The sequence below is a fragment of the Mustela lutreola genome, chromosome 2, assembly GCF_030435805.1.
Source record: "Mustela lutreola isolate mMusLut2 chromosome 2, mMusLut2.pri, whole genome shotgun sequence".
Classification (NCBI taxonomy): Eukaryota; Metazoa; Chordata; class Mammalia; order Carnivora; family Mustelidae; genus Mustela; species Mustela lutreola.
The window spans coordinates 59055126-59079830 of NC_081291.1; the positions used below are offsets into that span (position 1 = coordinate 59055126).

General features: G+C 54.3%; 1 protein-coding gene across 5 annotated transcripts; it reads left to right on the forward strand.

Moving 5' to 3' along the window:
- The first annotated feature begins 373 nt into the window (after positions 1-373).
- TPRA1 (transmembrane protein adipocyte associated 1) lies at positions 374-14158 on the forward strand. 5 transcript variants are annotated; one of them, XM_059161924.1, is made up of 11 exons: positions 374-593; positions 8326-8467; positions 8602-8734; positions 10411-10497; positions 10599-10671; positions 10783-10862; positions 11389-11499; positions 11660-11720; positions 11894-11996; positions 12104-12184; positions 13478-14158. In XM_059161924.1, exons 2-11 carry the CDS (start codon positions 8343-8345, stop codon positions 13719-13721), a joined length of 1098 nt encoding a protein of 365 aa, XP_059017907.1. In that variant the 5' UTR covers positions 374-593; positions 8326-8342; the 3' UTR covers positions 13722-14158. The 5 variants fall into 5 exon arrangements, with proteins under 5 accessions (XP_059017907.1, XP_059017906.1, XP_059017908.1 ...); XM_059161923.1 differs by lacking the exon at positions 374-593 and adding an exon at positions 801-1103; XM_059161925.1 differs by lacking the exon at positions 374-593 and adding an exon at positions 1420-1505.
- Positions 14159-24705: the final 10547 nt, after the last annotated feature.

Genomic DNA, 24705 nt, shown 5'->3' on the forward strand with positions numbered 1-24705 from the left:
CAGCATAGATGTCAGAAGCGTAAGGATGGGGCAATCGCCGAAGGCTTCCCAGAGGAAGTTGTCTGAAGAACCGTCGAAGTTAGAGATGAGACGAGGAACGGTTCAAACCCCCCGCGTCCAGGCTCTGCCACTTCCTAGTTGTGTGCTTTGGGCAAGTTATTTAACGTCCCTAAGCCGCAGGTTCCTCCTTTGAAAAGGCGACTAATAACAACCACCCTGCAAGGTTGTGAAAATGAGTGCTTGAAACCCGGATGCCAGCGCGCTTTGATGGTGGACGTGGAGGCGGCGTGGCGTGCTGTGGAAGCGCGTCGTTCCGGGGGAGGGGTTGTCCCTACCCTTCCTTCCTCAGCCAGGTGACCAAAGGTCACCCGACCCGACAGCCGCTGCGGGGCGCCCGAGGCGGTGGCACGCGAGGGGGCGGTCCGCGGAGGCTCCTCCCTGGATGGTCGGGCCGCCGCCGGGCCCGGGAGGAGGAGCGCAGGCTGGAGCGAGAGGGTCCGTTGACAGCTGCTGACAGCTGGCAGGCGCGGGGGCCAAGAGGCGGCAGCGTCCTCGGCTCTCCGGTCCGCGATCCTGGCGGCCTTCAGGGCAAGGTACGCAGCAGCGTCCCTACCCCGGCGCTGCTTTCCTCCCCGGCAGTGCTAGTTTCCTGTCTCTTTAAGAGGTCAGCGGGTCGCCCCGCCTCTTAGGGATCTAATTGGCTTTTCCCGCAGCTTGCGCCCTCTTTTTGGTGGAGCTCCATTTCTATAGGCTACTGGGGTCTGGGGGCGGGCCTGAGTTCTATAAGTAGGGGCCGTGGCTGTTTTCGCAGTTTTGGCCCAACGAAAAGGTCGCTGCTGCTTTCCGGTCGCCGCTGCCCGGAGAGGCTGCTTGCTCTTTGGGGGCCGGTGGGCCCGGTGCGCTGACCGCGTTTCCCCTTTCCTGCCGGCCCCCCATTTCTGCGGAGCCGGCTGCCAGCGGCTCTTGCGCGACGCTCCCTGGCCCCGCAGCCTGCCCCGGGCGCTGGAGGCCAGACTCCCGGGGCCGGCGCCTCGTCGGCGCTCTCTTCGGTGGCGAATGAGCGGCCCGGGCTGTGGGGCCTGAGCACGGCCCGGGGCCCTCAGGTAAGAAGGGAATCTTTTCCCGCCACACCTGGAGGGGGAGCCCCGTCGCCGCCCGTCCTGAAGCCCTACGGCGGGGCTGGGCGCCCCCTCCCTCTTTCGCGGCTGGGACCGCCACTGCAGGGACGCCCCCTGGCCTCCGCCGCACCTACAGCCCCTACCCGGCAGGGAGCACCCAGAGCCCGGGTGCATCTAGTGACTACCCGCGACAGCTGCGGGAGAGCCGGGAGCTGACCAGGACCTCCACTGCCATCCCCACGGCTCGACAGTGGCCCACTTGTCGCCGCTCCTTCTTCCGGGAGTGACCCCTTCCCGCTCAGGGCGAAGCCTCAGAGGACCCCCTTGGAGAGGTTTCAGAGGGCCAAGGGGGCCCCTTGGGTGAGGACTCACAGGAAGAGGCGACGGGTAATGGGAAGGCCCGGAGGGGTAGGGGTGGCAGAGCGCTCGGTGAGGGGCAGTGAGCACACCTACAGCTGCGCAGGGCCAGGGCTGGCCAGCCAGCAGGGATGGTGGACCCAGTGGCTTGAGACTGTGCAGGAAGAGTCTAGAGTCAGTGGCCCTGCCCTGGGCCTGTGCCTCGGTCCACAGACAGGAGCCAGGACCTGCCTCCAACTTTGCCATGGCCTTCAGCAGCCGGAAAGGGGCAGGAGGTGGTGGTTATGCAGCTAGGGCTGCTGTTGCAGCAGGGGCCTTCTGGGAAGCTCAGAAGTGCTGCGTCCATGGGACCAGGGGAAGGAGGGTGGAGGGGTACTTTGCTTTCTGCATCTGTGGTAGTGGAGGGGCTGAGGGTCTTCCCAGGTGATCCTTCTCCCACTCCCCTGGAAGGGCTTGGCTGCACTCTGCTGGAGGTTCATCTGTCCCCATCGTAACATTTTGTTGAGAACTTATTCTGTACCAGGGACTATTCTAGAGGATTGGGTCATGAGCACGCCTGGGGTGGGCAGCCAGTAAACACATCAGGACCCACTTCAGATGGAGGCCTCAGGGCGGGCTAGCTGAGGGAGATGTGTTAAGGAGGGCTTTGAGGAGGTGGCCTGAATGATGAGACCGGCAGAAAGGCCAGAACAAGAGCCCTGAGGTAGGAGGAAGCTTAGCAGCTTGGAGAACAAGGTGGAAGCCAGGGGGCTGGAGGATGGAAGGTATGAGGCACGGCAGCAGGCAGGGGGCAAATCAGGAGGGGCTTCCCTTCGTCCTGGGGGCTCCTGCCTGGGCTCCTGGCAGTTTACCAAGAGTGGCCTGTCTGGAACAGCGTTCCCCTCCCCACACCTGCAAGCCTGAAGGATGAGGGGCTGGCGTCTGTCCTATGGAACCTTCTTAATCTGTTTTGTTTCCAGAGTTTAGATAATCTCGCCTGTCTGCTAAGGGTCAGAAGCACTGAGGGGGCATTGCAGCAACTACGAAGTATAGCCTCTCCCTTTTTGCTCAGGGCTTACTGTCTTCTCTGGGGTTTTCCATCCAGTCCTGGTTAACCCCATTGCACAGATGAGAGACGGGAAAGCTGAAGCCCAGAGAAGGGAAGATCTTCTCCAGGGGTTCATTACCAGTCACTGTGTGACTGGAGCCGGTCCTGCCCCATAGGCTGGCCACAGAGGGAGGATGGAAAGGAGCTGGAGGCCCAAGTGGAGAGTGGGAAGATGGCCTCTGGAATGTTAACAAGGTCAGGAAAGTACCTCCCAGGTGGAAGAAACAGTCTGTTCTGGTTTCCCTGGTCCTGAAAGACCTGCATTTGCCTTAAGCCACTCAGCCTCCAGGAAACTCCTCTGCGAATTCCATCCCTCGAATCTGGGCTCTACTTCTTCTTGCCCTCAGCCAGCCTTCTCACCATCTCCTGTCCCCTGTCCCATCTTCTGTCCCCCATTTCCTGAGCCTGCAGACCCCTTACTTCTCTGTCACCACCCAGGCTTCTGCTCCCAAGCCCTGCTCCCAAGGTGTGGGGAGGAGAATATGGGGCCTCTTGTGCCTCTCCTTTCCCCCTCTGTACAATGGGCACAAGAGTAGTTCCATCTCATGCAGAGGTGGTGTAATAGTTGAGAGTGTCACTAAGTGTGTACACACTAAGTGTGTAAAGCATCTAGCCCTGTGTCTGAGGGTAGTGTGCATTGTTGTTTTATTTTTTATTGTTGCTTCAGTTATTTTACAAGCTTTGACACACAGTGATAATTCTGGTAAGGCCAACAGCCTCATAAGCCAACAGTGCTTCTTTGACCAGCAGAGAAAAGGCACCAGCTGGGATCATATTAACAATGTGGGCCGTCATCCCTGCCCTTGGCCTGCTGCATCAGAATCTGCACGTTCATGACGTTCAGGTGTGAGAAGCGTCGCTCTAGAGCCCAGAGCCTTCCATCTATAGGTGGAGAAACTGGCTCCCAGAGACGGGCACTTGGCAAGTCACCACTTGGGGGCCTGGGCACTGGAAATAGACAACCTGGCAGGTAGCTGGGAGGCCCAGAGCTTTGTCCGAGGAGATAACAGAAGTCCTTCCCTCGCAGCGGGAGGGCTCAGGGATGGTGTCTGCTGCAGCCACTGAGTCAGCAGGGGCACTGGCGGAGCAGTCACCTTCCCAAGGGGCCCTTGCCCTTTACAGCCCCCAACCCTTCCTCTTGGGAAAAAAAGGCAGCAGTTACCGAGGTGTGACCTTTCTTAGGCATTTACTTCTCTGTTCTTGTTTGATCCTCCTGACAACTTTGTTGGGAAGGTGTTATTTGTCCCTGTGACACGGGGAGAGGAGAAATGACTCACTCAAGGTCACACAGCCACATAATGGCTGAGCCAGAAGTGCAGCCCAAATCTGTCCGACTCCATAACCCATGTCAGCCAGCAGGTTTTCCTTAGTGAATTAGAGACATCAAACTCAACTAGATGTAAGTAGAGAAGGGAATTTGTGGGATTTTATGCCTAAAAAGAGTGCAGGAGTAGTACTAGCTTCAGGTCTGGCTAGATCCAGGAGCTCATGTGAGGCTCTATCCCAGTATGGATTTCCATCTGCCTCTCAGCTCTGCATCCCTCTGTGTTGGCTTTATTCTCAGGTGGGTACCCACATGTGGGGTCAGAGTGGTCCAGCTGTCTGGTACCATGACACTTGGAGTGGAAAGTATCTGTTCCTAGCAATGACAGCAAGTCCTGTGCTGATTCTCATTGGCCAGGACAGTGGAGTGTCCTGATAAGCCAGGCTTAGATCATGAGCACACTCCTTGGGCGTTGTGAAGGGCTTGAGTCAGCTATCCCTCAATTTCATGGACAGAAACCTGGGGAGCTGAGGCTCCCCTGTCAGGAAAATGAGGGGCTGGACAGGCAAAACCAAGTGATGCTTCCCCCATCAGACTCTATCTGATTCTTCCTGCTGCTTGGCCCTGGTCATCCTCACTGGCTTTTTTTTTGTTTTTTTTTGTTTTTTTTTTTGGCCACAAGAGACCTCTCGGCTTCTCAGCAGTTACTGGGTGCTTCGCCTGCCCTCTGGGGCCTGCCTCTCCTAGGACTGCTTGACACCTCGTCCTAGGCCAGAGCTGGTGTTGGGTTGTTGGGACCTGAAGTTTGCTCCACAGAGAATGGTGAGGGGCGCAGGGGGAGGTGGAATCTGTCTCCTTCAACTCAGGTCACTTATCAGTCATCCTCCCAGGTCACAGAAGTCTTGGGGGGAGTGGCACACCCCATGCTCAGCATGGCCACGTTCACACAGCAGACCCTCAAGGGCCCCATGCAGGTGCCAAGAAAGGGCTTTCCTCCTGGAGGGTGTCTGACTGTCAGCGAGGAGAATGTTTCTTGGGAGACTTGCCCCATATTTCATCACCTGCCGTTGCCTAAACTTGGCACCAGCAAGGAGAATGCCCCTCCACACGTGGACCAGAGTCTCCCTTCGGGGCACTGTTGGCAAAGGGAAAGACGATCATTCATTTGGTGGGCTGTCCCACGTGTTGCAGGACATGTGGCAGCCTTGGACCCTGTCCACGAAAAATCGTAGCACCCCACCCCCTCCATCCCCATGTCAATCTGGAGAACTCCTGTGTACTACTGAGGTGTCCAGTTTTGTTCCACACTGCCCCTTCCCAAGGCCATTAGCTTACTGTTGTTAAGATTTAGCTTCTGGCCCAGGGGCAGGGCCCCTGCCTATGCAGCAGGGCATCACGGAGGGGTCCTGGAATAAAATTACACCTTGATAGCTGGGGAGAAGGGGGCCGTGTTTGGTAGGGACACGTAAAATACCCAGTAGCCAGGCCAGAAGTCACCAGTTCTTGCTCTCTTCCCGCATCCCCTCGGGGTCTGTGGGCTGCTCATGTTGGCTGACCCTCCCAGGGGTATCCCAGATCCCTCCACTCCACTCCCACCGCAGCCACTGGTCGAGCCACCATCCTCCTGCCTGCACTGGTACAGTGGCTCCTTGGTCTCCCTGCCTCCCTCCCCCGGTTCCATTCCATGTTCCTTGGCATTCTGAGGGATCCTCTCCATGTGGACATGGGACCCTCTCACCTGCCTTTGTAACACCCTTCTCATTGCATTCAGACTGCAGTCACAGTGTAGGTGGCCATATGGTCCTGTGTGACCTGGCCCTGCCAGCCTTTCTAATCTCCCCACCACCCACACTGGCCTGCTTCTTGCCCTTTGACCAGGCCAAGCCTGTTTGTACCTCATGGCATTTGCTTTCACTGTTCTCTCCCAGGTGTGCTTTTTGTCCATATTTTCCCAAGTCTGGTTCCTTCTCAATTATTTAGATCTAGTGCAAATGTCAGCTTGTCTGACAACCCAGTCCAAAGCAGTACCTCTTCATATTCATTGGGATTCTGGCTTAGCTGTTGAAACAAAGGTCAGGAAACAAGACAGTAGATTATTCCTGCATATTGCGTGATGGTCTGTTTTCAAGCTGTCCAAGATATGCCTGGAGGCATGTTGGTCTGGGACCCAGACACTTTTTCTCTTTTCTCTCTTGTTCTCAATACATGGTTTCAGTTTTGCGGTCTAAGGTGGCTGCTGTTGCTCCTGCCACCATATCCCTATTCCAGGCAATAGGAAAGGAGATTGCTTGGCCTAAAATGGACCAACCCATTAAATTAACTACTCAATAAAACTTGGTCATGAGGCCATATGGTGGCAATAGAAGCTCGGAAAATAGCCATCATCCTGGGAAGCCATATGTAAGGTAAAATCCATGGGCCCCAGTACTAAAGGGTAGGGGTGGGTATTGCGGACCCTGGTAGTCTCTACTGTGTCACCCATTCATCGTTTGGTCCCACTCCTCCGTTAACATGGTTTTCATGCTGGCTGCCTGGCTGGTGGAAGAATGCATGAAGAATGCATCCTTTCTTTGGACCTACTATGTGTGTTGGGCATATGTTCTTTTTCCCTGTTGGTTTGGCCTCAAGTTGCAGGTGGGGATGTGACCCCAGAGCCAGAGACTGGCCTGTTGAGGAGAAGGACGGGGGGTCGGTGCCCCAGGTCTCAGCCCATCTGCTTTGGTCTCCTGTCCCTTTCAGCCAGAGGCAGCACTTGTGTTCCGTGGCTTGGAACAGTAGCTGGGAGGCCCTGTGTCCCCTGCAGCCCTCACCCCGGGCCTTTTGGTGCTCAGGGGTAGCCTTAGTGACAGCACAGACATGGGTGCCCATGGCATTTGAGGGGTAGCCTTAGTGACAGCATAGACATGGGTGCCCATGGCATTTGAGGGCATTTGCCCATGGCAAAAGGGTGCAGGGACCCAGCGACCTGGCCTGCTCCTTGCTGAATGGGAGACCTGTGCTGTTAGAGTGTGAACAGAATACCTCTTTCTAATTTTTTTAAAACTTACTGACGTGTAAATCAGTATTAGAAAAGTCGCAGACCATAGACTCAATGAATTTTGCCACAGTGAGCACACCTGTGTTACCCCCCCACCACCATCAAGCACTAGAAGCTGGAATGCCCCCCCCTGCCCCCACTATGCCCTCCATCCTCCACAAAGGTGACCCTCACCTGGGTCGGTGCGTGGCACGGGCCGCACACATGCACTCGTAGCTAGCCCCACTTGGCCCCATACCCATGAGGCCCTGTCATGTCGCCGACATAGCAGTGGCCTGTTCTTTCTCTTTCTGTTCTGCTTGTATGAGTGGCACCACGTACGTGTGCGTATGCTGAGGGCGGGCGTCTGGGCCATTGCTAGCCCTGGGCAGTTACAATGTACCCAGAAGTGGAGATTCCAGGTCATAAGGCTTCATCTCTTCTGGTCATTATTTTTAACACTGGTGTCTGTTATGTCCTGATGCCCAGGCCACGGCATGCTCGCCTGCCCTGCACCCCCCTGAGTTCCCCAAGGAAGTCCCTGTTGCTGTCACTGTGGACCCAGCTCTGGTCCAGTCCCTGAGAGTCCAGCGACCTGGGAGCCTGTCTGGTCCAGGGGGCTCCTAAGGCCCCACGCCACCAGCTCTCCTGTCTTAAAGGCTGGACTCTTCACCTCTCATTCAGAGGCTCTTGGATGTGGGTTCCCCTGCTGACTCCCATGTCTCCTGGCATCCCCCCCCCCCATCATTGCCTTTGCAGACACAGCTCCCTCTGCCAGGGGGGGCCCCTTATGCCATGTCTCTCCTCCCCCTTTCCACTTGGAGACCTCCTGTGCATCTTCCTGGCACAATGCATGTCCCCCTGATTTGTGTCTCCCTTTCCAGGGAGGCAGCAGAGGATTGCAAGGGATGTGGTCTGCCTGAGGTGCACACGGTGCCCCACTCTGGCGCTCAGTGGCTGCGGGATTGCAAACAGTCAGTACCTCGCCTTCCTCCAATGGGCTGTGTGCGGAGGACTCTGAGGACTGCGTGTATGCGGGCTGTAGGGGGCGCTAGATCTCGCTTCAGTTCCCACCACAGCCTCCCAGGGTGGACGCTGTCGTTAGTCTGGTTCCAAGGACACAGGGACCTTGACCCTCTGCTCCCTGTCTATCTCCCAGACCCCCAGGGAGGGGGGAGGAGCTGGGGTCATGCCGAGTAGCCGGCTTTTTGTGCCTGGCACAGAGGAAGGCTTAGTCACTGGGAGTGGCCTTTACTGTGTGTGGGTCATGAGACAGAGGCCAAGGCAGCGGACTGGGCCCCTGTCCGGGTCTTGTGTTGTGGCATGCGGGGGAGCCACACCTCAACTTCTGCCTGGTCGGCGGGAGAGTGGTCCACCAGCCCATGGTAGGTAACCACTCTTGGGATCTACTGGGAACCTGATACCAGAGACGCAAGGCCACACAGCCGCTGCGCTACTGACGTGGGGGCTCTCACTCCCTCAGGGCCGGCTGCTGGCAGAATGGACATCCTGGAAGAGGTGATTTGGGCCAACGGGAGCACAGCCTTGCCCCCACCCGTGGCACCCAACATCAGCGTGCCACATCGCTGTCTGCTGCTGCTCTACAAGGATATCGGAACCTCCAGGTGAGGCAGGCTATGCCCTGAGTGGGTTTCCCCTGTGCGCAGCATGCATGGATGTGGTGTGTGTGATGGGGGCGGGGACGGGGGATTGCAGACAGAACCTTACCAGGTGGCTGGCTTCTGTCCCCATCTGCCAGGGTCCGGTACTGGGACCTCTTGCTGCTCATCCCCAATGTGCTCTTCTTCATCTTCCTGCTCTGGAAGCTTCCATTTGCTCGGGCCAAGATCCGTGTCACCTCCAGCCCCATTTTTATCACCTTCTATATCCTGGTGAGTTCACTCCCGACGGGTGACAGAAAAACCTAACTCCAACGGGCGTAGGTGAAAAGGGTAATTGAACCCTCCCTTGCCGGTGTCCAAATTAGCTAAGAGCAGCTGTAAGCTGATATCCTCTCTCTCTGCCCATGCCAATGGAAGAGGACCGCTTTCCTGGTGGTGCTAGTATAGACCTGGGACTCCCTCTGACTGGCCTGCCTTGGATCCCCTGTTGGTCGCTGAGCCAATCTCTGTGACTAGCAGGAAAGAGGCACTCGGGGGCTGGGAGGGTGGTGTCAACTCAGCCAGGCCATGTGCACTGCAGAGGGTGGTGGCCCTTGGAGGAAAATTGGGGAGCCGTTTGTAGAAGGCAGGGGAAGAGATGCTCGCAGACAGAACACCCACTGATGCCTCCATGAAGCAGTACCAGGGGACTCAGTGCTGACCCTGCCCTCGTATTCCTGGGGACTTCTTTCTAGAGAGCTCAGGAGACAGTGGTGAGCATTGGCTCAGGCAGATTGCCTCCAGGCCCCAGCTGTGCCGAATGACCCTGAACTGGTGGCTTGGCCTCTCTGTTCCTCGGTGCCCTCCTTCCTATATCATGTGTGCTGGGCCTGCTTTAGCCTGCGGCACCAAAGAAGACCACGCCCTTAGCCCTAGCCCGCTGGTAGCCAGCCATACAATAGGCACACAGCATTTGGCTGCTTCTATAGCCTGTCCTCTTGAGTGGTGTCAGCCTCCCCGAGAGTTCCACACGGGGTTCGTGGCACAAAGGACAGACTGTGTATGTATCAGGACTCTTGTGTTTGCATGTATCAGAAAAACAAAGTGAAACTCATGGAAGCTGGAGGGAATGTATTGATGGAGAAACTGACAAGTTCCGGGGCTTCAGACTGGCTGGATTCAGGGGCTCCATAAGACTGTGGAGGCACAGTCTTAGTCTCCCTCTCATCTGGGGTCTCTCTGGTGGCCTTGTCAGCAGTCTTGTGCTCATGGAGCCAGGCAGCCCAGCAGCTCCGGACTTACAACCTACTCCCCACCAACCCCCTGCCCCACCAGCTTCCTTTCCAATGGCTGCACCTGGTGTTCTAGCTGTGCCTGTCACTAGACTCCCTTGGGTTTCACCCCATCCCCAAATCAGGGCAGCAGTGTTCCCCAGGGTCTCTGAGGTCTCTTCCCTGCAGCCTCCTCTCCTCCATGGCTGGGTATTAAAAGTGCTAATATGACGGCACTGATTGAAAATATGTACCCAGCCCTTACTGGCTACCAGGCTCACTTCCGCTACATCGATTTACCCATTTGCTCCTCAGAGCCATCAAATACAGTAGGTCCTGGTTTCACCCCAGTTCATAGATGAGGAAACTGAGGCACAAAGGTGCAGATCCTTGGCTGAGGTCACAGAGGCAGGAAGCAGCAGGGCTCGCATTCCAGCCTGGCTGTGGGGCTCTTCCATGTCACCCCATTAGCCATTCTAAGGCTGCCGGTATAGCCAGGAAACTGAGGCCGGAGAGGGAAAGGCCAGGTGGAGGTTACTGGCCGTGGAGGGTCACCCCACCTCCCTGCATCCCACTCCTGACTCTGAGTTTGGAATCCTTCCGTTCTCAGAGAATCTGAGGCTCCTGCGATGCACTGTGCCTTGCAGTGGTCTCATTCCCTGACCCCATCATAGCATCCCCACTCTTGCCTACCAGGTGTTTGTGGTGGCGCTGGTGGGCATCGCCCGAGCCGTGGTGTCCATGACGGTCAGCACCTCGGATGCTGCAACTGTTGCTGATAAGGTGTGGCTGGGCCTGCTGACAAGGGTGGGGGGGTGGTGTGGGACGCTAGGGAGAGGGGTGACTGGGCCCCCAGGCTGACACTCTGCCCACTCTGTGTCCAGATCCTGTGGGAGATTACCCGCTTCTTCCTGTTGGCCATCGAGCTGAGTGTGGTCATCCTGGGCCTTGCCTTTGGTGCGTGTGCTGCTGGGGCCAGCGCTCTCCCTGTCCCTCCCTAGCGGGCACTGACCCCACCACAGTCTCCCACGGCTGGCTCTGTCTCCCTGACCAGCACGTTTCTTCCAGGTCACCTGGAGAGCAAGTCAAGCATCAAACGGGTGCTGGCCATCACCACGGTGCTGTCCCTGGCTTACTCGGTCACCCAGGTAAAGGGGGAGGTAGGGGGCAGGGCCAGCTAGGGGGGCTCCCTGGAGGAGGCCAGGGGTCACTGAGGGCTGAGCATCCTCTGCTCCCTGGCTCTGGGTCCAGGTTTGAATTACCTAGGGTGCTTGTTAACAAGGCAGGTTCTGACCCCCCACTGACCATTCTAGTCTAGTAGCCTGGGGTGGGGGCGGGGAGGATGCCTGGAACTGCCATTGTCACAGCAGCCCAGGTTCCCTAACATACAGGTTTGCAGACCACACTGAGAGTTATACATTTAGAGACTCCTTCCTTAGAGTTGGCAGTGGCTACCTCCTGTCGAGCTCAGTTCCCTGCTCCACGGCAAGGGCCTCCTCTGGGTGTTGGAGCCAAGTGGGTAGGGAGTAGAGCGAGGCCACGAGCAGTCTGGAGCAGGCCCGGCCAGGGAGCTGAGCTTGCTATGGTGGAGAGCTCTTGAGTGCTTTGTATTAGGGAGACCCCAGGATTTCTGGGTGGTAGGAGACTGAGGCCATCCCCTGCCTGCCCCTGCAGGGGACTCTGGAAATCCTGTACCCTGACGCCCACCTGTCAGCCGAGGACTTCAACATCTACGGGCATGGGGGCCGCCAGTTCTGGCTGGTCAGCTCCTGCTTCTTCTTCCTGGTGAGGTGGAGAGGACCCCTCCCCCTTTCTGGGCCTGGCACCCTGGGGGTGGCTACATGGGTCTCAGAGCCTGAGGCAGGGGTCTGGATGTCTTGGTCCCCGGCTTAGCTCTGGGCTTGGTGTCCCCAGCATCCTTCTCAGCCGTGCTCTGTCTCTGCAGGTCTACTCTCTGGTGGTCGTGCTCCCCAAGACCCCACTGAAGGAGCGCATCTCCCTGCCTTGTAAGCAGCCAGTGGGTGGCTCTGGGTCGGTGCTGGGTGCAGGGGAGGGTCTTCTGCTGGAGAGCCCTTGGTGAGAGGGAGGGGTCTTCTTGGCGGCCCAGAAGGGCCTCAGGTGACTCCTGGGGATGAAGGGTGGAGGCAAGGGCAGGGCCTCACGGTCCCCAACCCCCCAGCACGAAGGAGCTTCTATGTGTACGCGGGCATCCTGGCCTTACTCAACCTGCTACAGGGGCTGGGAAGTGCGCTGCTCTGTGCGGACATCATCGAGGGGCTCTGGTAGGTGGGGCGGGGCGGGACTGGGAGCGGTGGGCAGGGGGAGGCTAAGCCCAGGTCCCATTCAGAGAAGGCCCCTCCCTGATCCGCTCCTCCTGCCCCGCCCCCAGCTGTGTAGATGCCACCACATTTCTCTACTTCAGCTTCTTTGCGCCCCTCATCTACGTGGCCTTCCTGCGAGGCTTCTTTGGGTGAGTTTTCCCACCGGGATGGGGCGGGCGTGGCGCAGGTAGGGGGCGTGGGAAGTGGTGGGGGGTGGTAGCTCGTGCCCTGCTCACCACCCAGCGGCTGGTGGTTTGAGGGCCACGGGCGCCCCCGCGTGGCTGCCTGCAGAACTGTGCCTCCAGCTCCCTGCGCATGCGCATCATCCGCTTCAGGGTCCCCCGGCTCCCTACTCCCACCCAGTTCAGGCCCTGGGAAGGATGAGACAGATGGTGTGTATATGTCTGTACCCACGCGTGCATACACACATATATGCATATGCACACATGCATGCACATACATGCATATACACATTCTATATGCAACACACACAGGCATATACACTTTACCCACAAGAGAGTGTCTATGTGCAGTGTTCTACACTTGCTTGCTTTTCATTTTAGAAGACTCCGCTCACTCTTTCAGCAAGCATTCACTGAGCACCTATTAGATGTTGGGCACTGCTGCAGCTGCCACGTTCTGACAGGGAACAAAGAAGACAAATCACCACGCTCCTGGATGCTCACTGGGAGTGGCTGGGAAGGGGAGCAGGATTGCAGGAGGCTGGTGTGGAGTGGATAATGGGGGAGGTGCACGTAGGTGCCTGTTTGTGTTTGGATGCCTGTCAGGGAGACAGGATGCTAAGGACATGGGGGATTGATGGTTGGATCCTGGGCCTCTGATGTGGTGGAAAAGCTGGATCTGAAGAGGTGGCGGGGGACTGGAGGGGGGTGGGCAAGGCATCAGAGGAGGGGTGAGAGGGGTTGGATTGGCTCTCATCAGCCCAGCCCTGATCTGTGTGGGACCTTGCACACGCATTTATCTCCCTGGCCTTGGGCTTCTTTTTGTAAATTGGGTACAGCTCTTCCCTGTCAGAGTTACCCTGAGCATTGAGGGACCCCCTTCCACCTGCCCTCTCCCTGCTCAGCAACATGGCCCAGGAGAGCACCAAGTAGGTGGTCATAAAAGCTGCCATGGTGGAGGTTGCCACTGGTGTTTGCTGAGCCCCTCGGGCCAGAATTTACCTTTGTTTACCCTTTGCAAAGAGCCTTTTGAGATCAGAGTTGTACCCATTTTACAGTGAGAAACAGGCAAGTGAGAAACGTGTCCTTGTCCAAGCTCACACATAGGCTGAGTTTTAAAACAGGTCCCATTGGACTCCAGAGTCCAAGCTTTGGGGACCTCCTGGGGCCGCCATTGGACAGCAAGGCTTACTGTTTGGAGAAGGAGGCCTCTCCTGACCACACAGTGGGGCTCCACCACCCCTCTCTTCTCCCCACCAGCTCGGAGCCCAAGATCCTCTTCTCCTACAAATGCCAAGTAGATGAGACGGAAGAACCAGATGTGCACCTGCCCCAGCCCTACGCTGTGGCCCGGCGGGAAGGCCTGGAGGCGGCAGGAGCCGCCAGCACGCAGTTTGACTCAGCCGGTGGGGTGGCCTACCTGGATGACATCGCTTCCATGCCCTGCCACACCGGTAGCATCAACAGCACAGACAGTGAGCGCTGGAAGGCCATCAATGCCTGAGTATGGCCACCGTGGCCCAGAAGGCCTAGTGGGGTCCATGGAGGGCAGGTTGGAGAGAAGACTAGGGAGTGCCAAATCCCTGGTGGGGAGGAGGACGAGGTCATGGGACCTTGTGTGGGCAGCAGCCCCAGGCAGGCCCTGTCTCGCCCTCTGTACCCCCAGTTGCTTTTGGCCACCTCTGCTCTAGCTGGGGGCTGCCTCCCCCTTCCACCTGCTCTCTCCCTGTTCCGCTGGCCCAGACTCTGATCTCTCAGGGGCAGGTCTGGCTGGCTGGGGGCACCTCCTTTCTCCAAAGCCTGGGCACCAGGACCAGTCTGGCTCTTCTCATCCCTCTGCCTCTTCCCCATTGCGCTTTGGCCTCCTCAAAGCTCACTCCGGCAGGTGGACGGAAGTGTGTATATTTTCTGGATCTATTTTTTAATAAAAAAAAAACAAAAGGAACAGAAGGTGTCGCTGTAGAGGTTCCTCTTAGGAGCCCGAGGGCTGGGGTGAGACCCTGTGATGATCAGAGGTCCTGGCAGGTCCTTCTGTGTCCCAACGCCTGGGAGGCTCTGGGTTCCTTCATTTGTTCAATGGAAGAACACTGGCCAGTGCTCAGGCCCTGGACTGGCTGCTGGAGAAGTGGAGGACAGTCGGATCCCAGTGCCCCATATCTCGGGTCCCCATCCGAGCAGACAAGAGGATCGTGGAAAGGGAAACATGGTTCTGTGAGTTGCCGTTTCCCAACCCTGTTGGGGAGTGTGGGGTTTGGAGTACGCCCTGAAGGTCCTGTCCTTTCTCTGCACCTTCTGCTCTGCTCTCCTGGACTGGCTGCTTCCCCTCCCCTAGCTTCAGCTCACCATCTGTGAAATGGGGATAAAGAAGCCTGTGTTGCAAGGCCTGCTGTAAGGATTACCAACACAGGTTGTGACTGTGGGGCCAAAGTGCCATGCTCCCCAGGATCCGGGACAGAAAGCTGGCCAGGAGTGGGCCAGGAGGTTCCTCCTCAGAGCTTTCTTAGAAGCCTGCTGGGTATTCCAAGCAGGGCACATATTGGGGTCTGGGTAGAGAGGCCTGGACAGGCCAGTGCCATCTGAGAAGCCAGAGTGACAGCCTGGGTTTGCTCAGTGCGATGCCTGAGCAAACAGCCCTGTCAACAGAAAGGCACCCATAGACAAAAAGAGGCTTGAAGCCTACTGCCCATCTTAAAATTTGTTTTTTAATAGGTAACATGCATAAGAAAAGTTCACCCTGTGCAGGGAGGTGCACAGTGGAGCATGAATCTCCTCCCCGCCCTGGCCTCACTTTCCCTGTCCCCTGCCCCAGAAGCACTGCCAAGGCCAGGAGCTTTGCTGCTGGCTGGAGGTTCCTGTGTGTGTTCACACTTGTGTATGCGCTTTACCTTGTTCTGGGAATGTAGATGTTCTGTCTGTCTGTTCTTCACTTGACACTTGATCTCGGGATCCTTCGTGTCAGGTGGCAGGGCGGTTTTTATTCCTGATACATTTTGCGACAGTAGACAACTCAGTGACAAACATCCTTTCAAATATGCTTTCAGTAACTCATGCACGTGGAATTACTGGAGCACAAAGTCTTAATTAGTTTTAATTAGTCTTACAGTCTTTTGGCAGAGTCCTCCAGTGTGCCCCCCCTTTTCTTCCATTGTAATCGAATCCCTGATTTTTTAAAAAGCTGGGTAAAGAGCTTCCTGGATCAAGACTACATTTTCCAGCCGTCCCTGTGGGTGGGTGTGGCCATGGGACTAAGTTCTGGCCAATGGAATACAAGCATGCATGCAACTTCCTTATGGAGAGGACAGGCTCTGTGTCTTTCTTCTAGGCTGGCATCGTAGCAGCCATCTTGAGTCACAGAGCATCTTGGTAATGAAAGCCTTTCACGGAAGTGCAGCAAGATAGAAGGAGCCCATGTCCTGATGCTGGTGCGTCTGCAGTCGCCTTGGACTTTGCACCTTAGGATGACTTTTTGAGGATGAGTGAGAAATAATGGCTACTCGATTTCAACCCCTTTGGATTTTTCTCTTATAGTTGAAACTAATCTGAGCCAACAGGCTCTTCAAAGAGGCTGGGCCACTGTTAACTTCTACCAGTAGGCCTCACCGACACTGTCTGCCATTCATATTTTTGATTTTCCTGAAAAGACCTGCTCGCTTCTATTCTGCCAGGACCTCATTCTGTGTGTTGTATCTGGATGGTAACAAACATCATGCCGAAGACTGACCAGAATGCAGGGGTTTCTGAGACCTTGGTATGGTGATGGGGCTCATTGTATGTGGCCCAAGTGCCAGTTCTACATCCCTACTGCTGCCACTCACGGGGTGTGGACTGGGGGGGCAAGTCATGTCTTCTCTCTGACCTTCAAGTTCCTCATCGTGTCCTAGGGTATCAGATGACCAATTGCCACCTAATACCTAATTTCCCTGTCTTAGTGACCTCGCCCTGATGTTTTGTGGTTCAGGGAAGCACCTGGGTATAAGGTGATATTCTCTGCCCCCACTGTAGTTACTCATGTGACTAAAGTCTGGTCAGTGGGGTGTTAGCAGAAATAGGAGAAACTTTCTTTAGCACAGACTGTTTAAGGGGAGCTAACTCAGCTAGGAGCTCTGTCTGCTCCTTTGTTCTCTTGTCTTTTTCCTTCCTGCTTCCCAGAATGCAGATGTGATGGCTGCTTCTCCAGCAGCCATTCTGGATGATGAGGTGACATTGGGAAGTTCACCCTCATCCATCAAGGATGCTCAAATAGACAAAACGATAATCCCTGTCCCTAAGGATGGTGGTATTGCTATACCAGCAGTGGGCTGCTACCAACAGGCTTCTTTAACATGGGAGAAAACCCATCTTGTTTATAGCAAACTTCGCCCTAATGGAAACGTGAGGATCAGAACATGTCTCCCCAAGGGGTCACTTGCAGGAGACAGGACAATATTTTGAGATGGTAATTTTGTCTTTTCCTTCCTGATCTTCACCTTCTTCTCTCTCCCATGTCAGTGGGAGTTTAGTCTTATCCTTCCTTGCCCAGGGAAGCCCACAGCTGGTGGATGACCTCCTGACTTTGTCACAAATCCCTTGGGTTACAGAAGGCAGCAGGGACTGGTGGAAAGAAACAGGTGGGGATTCCCTTGGGAATGAGGTCTATGTGTCCCAGGATGTTGAGGACCCAAGCATGGATAAGGGCAGGCTCTGGATAACACAGCACTCTTGTGAGCATAGGAAGGAAGACCCTGGGCATAGGGTCCTTGGCTGCTGCCAAGGGGTCCCCTGGCCCAAGTGTGATGTGGACACAGCCAAACTCTGAAATCTGCAGGTCCCCATAGCCAGGAGCACCAGAGGCCTCAGTGATAACAGGTGTGAACACAGGACCATTGGGGTATTGGCCTGCTGGTGTTGCTGCAACAAAGTACCACAGACTGGGTGGCTAAAAAAAGATAATTTTTTCTCCTGGCTCCAGAGGCTGGAAGTCTGGGATCAAGATGTGGGCAGAGTCGGCTTCCCTGGAGGCCAGTCTCTCTCTGGCACACTTGTTCAATCCTCAGCTGGCCTTTCTTCTGCGCATGCACATTCCTGCTGCCTCTCTGGGGGCCTACATTTCCTCTTCTTCCAAGGCCACCCTGATGACCTTATTTTAATTTAATCAGTTCTCAAAGGCCTTGTATCCAAATACCATCGGATTCTGAGGTGCTGAGGCTTAGGACTTCTCCTAATTGCGGGGAGGACACAATTCAGCCTGGGATAAAGGGTACTAGAGCTTTCCTCTCCTGACAGCCTGGCACTGCACCAGACCCTGGGAACTTGACCAGAACCACAGACCAGGCAGAAAGCTCCAAAGAATGACAGGGGTGAAATCTTCCACCCACTCAGCAGGATAGGGTGAAGTAGGACACTAAGTGACATTCTAGAAAGCCACTTGTATGTGTGTGGACTGGGATTCATGGTGCCTGTGTGGAGTAGGGGTTCCTCTGGCGGATTGCCCACATGTCCTGCTTCTCTTCCTCCGGAACACATCTACAGGATTATTGTCTTCATCCATCCCCCTCAGGGAGACGTGTAATGCCACGGGGTGACTCACGACATGGTCAGTGAGATGCTAGGAGAAGTGGCACATGTCCCTTCTAGGTGGAAGCACTTGATGGCTAGCATGTGACTCCGTCCTGCCAAGTCATGGCAGCACCTGTCAAGCCAGGGGTGCAGGTAGGAGCTCTGCCTCCAGACCTTGCAGGGGCCACACTCTTTCGGATCTTGGGGGGACTGCTGTCTCCCAGAGAGCTGGTCTGCTCTTCAGCCACGGGTCATTCACAGCAGGCAATTCTGCTAAAGCCCTGCAAAGGACCCCCCGAGACGGGCATTCTCTGTCACTCCCATCTTACAGGTGAGGGCTTGGAGGCTCTGACAGGGCCAGCGGCTGTCTCGTGGGAAGTGGAGCTGAGGAACCCAGGAACGTGGGCTGCCCCAGAGTGCCCCCAGCAGCAACAGGTGTCAGGGTTGTGAAGGGGAGCTGTCCAGAGAGAAAGCCAGAGCCATTGGCAGGCCTGCGTGTCGTTGGCTGGTTGTCCCTGGGGGAGAATGACAGTTGTTATGCAGGGACTTGTGAGGGTAGCAAGAGCCCCCTGGGGTGCTTATGGAAGAGCTGGGTCCAGAATGCACACCATTTGAACATCAAGCAGACAACCTGGTTCCTAGACCCAGGTCTTCCTCTCCCTCACATGTGACCTTGGCCCAGGTCTGCCTCCCCCTCACATGTGACCTTGGCCCAGGTCTGCCTCTCCCTCACATGTGGCCTTGGCCCAAGTCTGCCTTTCCCTCACATGTGACCTTGACAGGGCCCCTTGCTCTCCATGCCTCGTTTTCCCCACCTGTAATAGAGCACCAACCATGCCCACCCCCCATTCCTGCACAGGGCCTGGCACTAAACAGCTTTTCTGTCTCTGAGGCTGTTCACCTTCTGTTTCTAAGCAGGACTTTTTTGGAGGTGGGGGCACTGGGCCTGCTTGCGGGGAGCGGCCCGTGTAATTGGCCCCACGGATCAGGAGGTATCTGCTGGCCATCCAAGCGTGGCCAGCGTTTTATTTCTCATATTGTTTGGGGACAGTGACTCAGCTGAATGCACCCAGCAAATCAAGACCCAATCACCCGCTGTGAAGAATGTTTAAAGCCAGGCTCCAGTCAAGATCTCGTTAGGAGCTCCGGGAGGCTCTGGGATGCAAAATCAGTTCCACTTGGCCAGGGCCGAATGGCATTCTGGGGAAGATGCGTCTTATTCGAGGTGGAAAATTGGAGGCAGCCTTCCCAGTGGGCCAGGGTCTGCCCTAGGCCGTGGGACTGGCCCAGCTCACACCCTCATGTGGTGGGCCTGCTCCCCTGGGATTGGTCCTGGAAACTCCCAGACCAGCGTGGGGTGACAGCACTCTCATGCAGCCAGGGGAACAGCCCCTATGAAGGTGGCCTTCCAGAAGCTTCCTATTCTTCCCCGTTGTGTACATTTCAAATACCGACTCTCGTTGTCCTCATAAACAGGTGGCCCATGGGTGTGCACGATGTTTAAAAAATGTTTTTCTAATTAGCTGTCAGAACTTAAGTACTAGATAGCACACACACACCCAGATTTTTATCTTCTCAAAAAAAAAAATTTCACAAGATGCAAAAATCCGAGATAGGAACATTCCCCCTGCCCTTCCCCCATGTCCCCCTGGCCTACATCAGCTCTTTGTGTCTCAGGAGCGGCCTCTCAACATGAGGGGGGTTGAAATAGCTGAGAGACTCTGAGGCTGAGGCATTGAGGTGACTTGTCCAGGATGCATCCTAGTATTTTCCATCATGTTATCCCACAAAACTACTGAGCATCTACCATGTACCAAGCTTCTGTGTTCAGCCATCTGGACACAGAAGGGACACATGAAAATGAATTACAAGCTCATGTTATGGAGGGCTTCTGTGCCAGCTCAGTGTCCTGATGAAACCACCCCACTCACCCTTTCCAGGACTAGCCCTCCTGTACCATCAAGGCTCCCGCCCCTGCCCATAGTGGGCACAGGTGGGACCTAGCCCATGAGAAGCTACAGTGATTGGCTCAGAGATGCTTGTGACATGTGGGGAACGGCCAATCAGAATCGCAGAACTGCTTCTGGCCTTTAAGAACATGCAGCCTCTTTCTGCTGGGTTGACTGAGTTAGTGGACTATGGTTCTGGTGCTGCCGTCACTCCCTTGCTAGAACCTCTCTAAGGATGAAGCCACCGCAGGCCACTGCAGAGGCTAGACAGAGACCAAAGCACAGGAACAAATCATCCTGCAAGCGCCTGGATGTAGCTGTGACCGAGTGCAGCTTGGTCAGGGTTTCCAAGCACCAGAGCTAATGCAACTCGGTCTTTGCTCAAGCTAGTTTGAACTGGGTTCTTAGCCCTTGTAACTAGAGGAGTCCTGGCTGATGTGAGGGAGGGAGGGAGTTGTTTGGAAGACACTGGGGGGCTGTAGGAATGGAGAGGGAGGCCCTAGTTCTGCTGGGGGCAGGATCCTTCTAAGAGGGAGACTCTGGGCAAGCTTGAGGGGTGAGGTGATGTTAGTGAAATGAAGGGAGAGCAGAGCAGGTGGACATTCTGGACAGGGGAACACATGAAAAAAGACTGGTAGATCAGTGTTGATTTGAATGAGACAAGAGAGAGACAATTGGGTGGTTTACTCCGTTAAGCATCTGACTCCTGATTTCGGCTCAGGTCATGATCTCAGGGTCCTGGGATCGAGCCCTGCATTGGGCTCCCCTCTCAGTGGGCAGTCTTCTTGTCTCCCTCTCCCTCTGCTTGCTCTCTCTGTCTCTCTATCACCCAAATCAATAAATCTTTAAAAAAATGAGACAAAGGATCCTCGGAGTCTTGGTTCAAATAAAGACTCTAAGAACATCTTAAGTTTTATTAATTTTTTCCCTTTATGCAAGTGGCAATGATCCTCTTAGATTTTGACCCAGAAATTCCAGAACATAACAGATGCCAAGTTAAATATTATCAGCAGGATGAGAAATGACCGCATAAGGAACAACCCCCCCACCCCCAGTCCTGAACCTTGCAGCCTGCGAGGGCTGAGGTCACATTTCCCAGGACACTGCAGCCAGGCCCAAAGGCCAGGTGTCTTACAAGGCTCTTTAGCACCAGTAAACCTGCTGAAAACAAGTTCATACGGACAGATAATAGAACAGGGCTTTACATTTTCATATCGGTCTCCACACTAAAGAGGAGAACATACGTGGTTTTTTTCGGTAAACGTTTTCAATCCACCACTTATTGGAACCGGCTTTATGATTCCAAAGAGTGTCTATGTTTTTGCAGCTGTAGGGGAAGCAGGAACAATTTTTGCTTCTTATCTTGCTGAGATGTCTTTTACCAGCAGTTAGAAAAGCTCAGAGTTTTCAAAGCTAAGTACTGAAATTTCATTATTTGGCACCAAGAGGAGGAAAAAAAAAAACATAAAAAACAAAACAAAACAAAAAAAAACACAAAACCCACAGCTCAACAAGCTGGAAACTTCGGCTATGAAAAGGCAAAGAGCAGAGGGGGATTAGCAAGTAAGGGAATTGGGGCGACTGCCATTTGCATCTGCGGTGAGGGACAGCTTGCTCCCAGCATGCTTGGGGAGCCATGGGTGTGGGAGGTCGCTTTGCTATGAGTGGACATAACCTGGACCCAAGTGGCTTAAATAAAGAGGGATTCTTTTTTCCTGACAAATCATGAGGTCAGGAGGCAGCAGCTGAGGGCTGGTGCAGGGCTCTGTGGTATCATCAGTGCCCAGCCTCCCCCTATCTTTATGCTATGCCATCTTAGTCTTGCCTTCCATCCACAAGGTGGCCTCATCATCACAAGAGGGCTGCTGCAGCTCCAACAGTCTTCCCCATCCAGTTCTAGGTAGGAAGAGGGAGAAAGGGGTGAGTGTGAGGGGTGAAGAAAACCAGTGCTGTCAGTTGTCATCCCTCATATTTGAGGATCTTTCCCATGAGAGGCACTGAATGACCTCACTTTCACCTTCTTGGCTCCAGTTCACTGACATGGCCACTACACGGCATGGAGGTTCGACTGTGCAGGGTTCTCCCTCTCTCTCTCTCTCTTTTTTTCTGAGCTGGGCACTGGCTGCCCCTGATAAGCTGGTAAGAAAGAAGGAAAACAGATATTAGGTAGGCGGCTGGCCGTCTCCGCTACACGTCCTCACAAATGCTAAAACTCAGTGGATGGACTGGCGGTGGAACACACACTTGTCCCAGTTTCATGCTTCTCCACGGTCACTTAGGTTCTTTAAAAATAACTTTAATGAATTAAACATCACGGATACAGTGAGAACTACTCTCCCACCCTCCATGTAAACTTTTTTTTCCCAATTCTCTCCCCTGCCCCCACAGTAGGGAACCATGGCCCTGAATCCTGAAAATCCTGAATCTTGAATTTTGTGTTTATCCACGCCGCAAAGACAGGTGTACTTGTGAACGACGTGCGGTAATGTCCTGTGAGCTTGAAATTCTTCAAGTGTGTTCATACTGATCCCTGATCCTTTCTTTCCTCAATGTGTGTTTTTGTTTTTTTCTTTAAACAAAGATTTTATTTATTTATTTGAGAGAGAGTGAGTGAGAGCATGGGAGGGGGGTAGGGCAGAGGGAGAAGCAAGCTCCCTGAGGAGCGGGAAGCCTGATGTGGGACACGATCTCCAGACTCCAGGATCATGACCTGAGTGGAAGGCAGATGCTTAACTGGCTGAGCCACCCAAGTACCCTGCAAAATGTGTTTTTCTTTTTCTTTTTTAAAGATTTTATTTATTTATTTGATAGAGACACAGCAAGAAAGGGAATACAAGCAGAGGGAGTGGGAGAGGGAGAAGCAGGCTCCCCATTGAGCAGGGAGCCTGATCCTAGGACCCTGGGATCATGGCCTGAGCTGAAGGCAGAAGCTTCATGACTGAGCCATCCAGGCACCCCGCAATGGGTGTTTTTCTATCAGTTTTGTTTGGGGGACTTCTGTGTGTCGATACCGCCGGCCACTGGCCAGCGTTCTGTTATACAAACAGCACATCATTTACTTGTCAGTTCTGTCATTCAGGTTGTTTCCAAATGGTGACGGCAGATGATGCTGTCACACACATTCTTGTGTCAGACTTCCTGGCTCACAGGTGCATGTGGGAGTCTCTCTGGGGTGTATCTGCAGGGACAGAACTGCTGGGGGTCACCGGTGGATGCATCTTCTGCTTCCACAAGTGGTTGTAGTGATCCCTGGAGCAGGAATGTGGTGCATGTCAGGGGTTCTCCCCCCTTGGGGTTTCTGGGACCCTTTGAGGGGACTTGTGAGGTCAAAGCTGTTTCCATAATACTGTAAGGCATTAACGGCTTTGCTCATTTTCATTTTGTCTTAAGTGTGCCATGGAATTTTCCAGACCTGACAGGTGAGGATGTCATTGCTCTGACAGCCAATAGAATGTGTGCTTTAATTTTCATTAAAATTAAAATTTCAGTACAGTAAATGTTGATAGACAAAATTCCCATCCACAAAAGCTCTTTGAGGCCCTCGATAATCTTTCAGAGTGTAAAGGGGTCCCGGGACCCGAAAGTTGAAGATTTTTGAGAGACAGACCCACTGGGTGGGACCATAGGAGGGACCCTGCAAACTTGAACTGCATCAGGGCTGTGGCAGCCTGTGACCTTCTCCTCCTTCCCCTTCCCTTTCCCTGGTTCCCTACCCCTCAAGATCTACTTCTTGAAATGCTGATGATGAAGTGATTTCAGGGGCAGATGGGAAAATCCTGGTTGTGCTGAAATACCCTACCTCCTGGACCACCAGAGGACAGCTCACGCAGCCATAATGCTACCCTAGAATTTCTCAGTACATCTAACAGAACTGCAACCAGCCAGGTGGCCGTGGGGGATGGCCAGACGTGTGTTATGGGTCTCCAACCTCTCCAATTCCATCCCTACTCTGGGAAACTGCACATCTGAGCAGAGAATCCTTTTCCAGGTTGGGAAGGGCAGTGGAGTGCAGTGGGAGGCAAGAAGCTGGAGAACCTGGTATTAAGTCAGACCCTGTCTCTAAGAGGGACCTGGGATCAGTCATTTTACTCTCTGGCTTCAGTTTCAGACACACAGATAAGATACAAAGACAGGACAAAGAACTCTTATTCCCACAGACAGTCTGGGAGCAGTAGCCAACTTGATGTCCCCCACCTAGAAGACATTTTTGCATATTTCCCTCAGATAGACCATTCAGAGCGCAGCTCCGCGCCCCCCCCCCCCCCAATCTGGAAAGCCACACTGATAGGACACCCTAGTCTGTTCCACAGACCCTGTTCACATTTGCCAAATGTCCCAGTAATGTCCTTTATGGCAAACGCACCCAGTTCAGGACCCCATACTCAGGACCCCGAATTTTCCTGTTCCTTGAGTCTCCTTTAATCTGGAACATTCTTCAGGCTTTCATTGACTTTCATGACTTGGATGCCTTTTAATGTTATTCTATTTTATAGAATAACTGCTTCCTAATGATTAGATCCAGCCGGTGTGTCTTTAGAAGGGATATCACAGAACTGATGCTGTGTTCTCCTCACCGCGCCCTGTCACAGGGCTCCTGATGCCCTCTTGTCTCTTTGTTGGCATTGACTCTCCTTACTTGAATACAGAGACATCAGCCAGGCTTCCTCACTGCAGAGTTGCTCTTTTCCCCTTTGTAAGTCAGGCGACTCTCTGGGGAGGTACTCAGCCTCTGTTAGATACCCTTGTCTCCCTCTACCTCTTCCCTGCTAGTTTTACTCTCTTTTGATTCTTGCCAGCAACAGTGGTGCCCAGACCCGTTGCCAGATGGTGACTTTCCTTCCAATTGTACCATTTTAATCCTTCCGCAGTCACAGGTTGGCTTCTGCTATCAAGAAGAGCATCCCTTCTCACTGTTCATTCAGTCCTTATTTATATTTATTATGTTTATTTTTATTTATGGGTCAGAAGAAGATAGGGACCCCTCTGAGAGTGAAAGCGGGCATG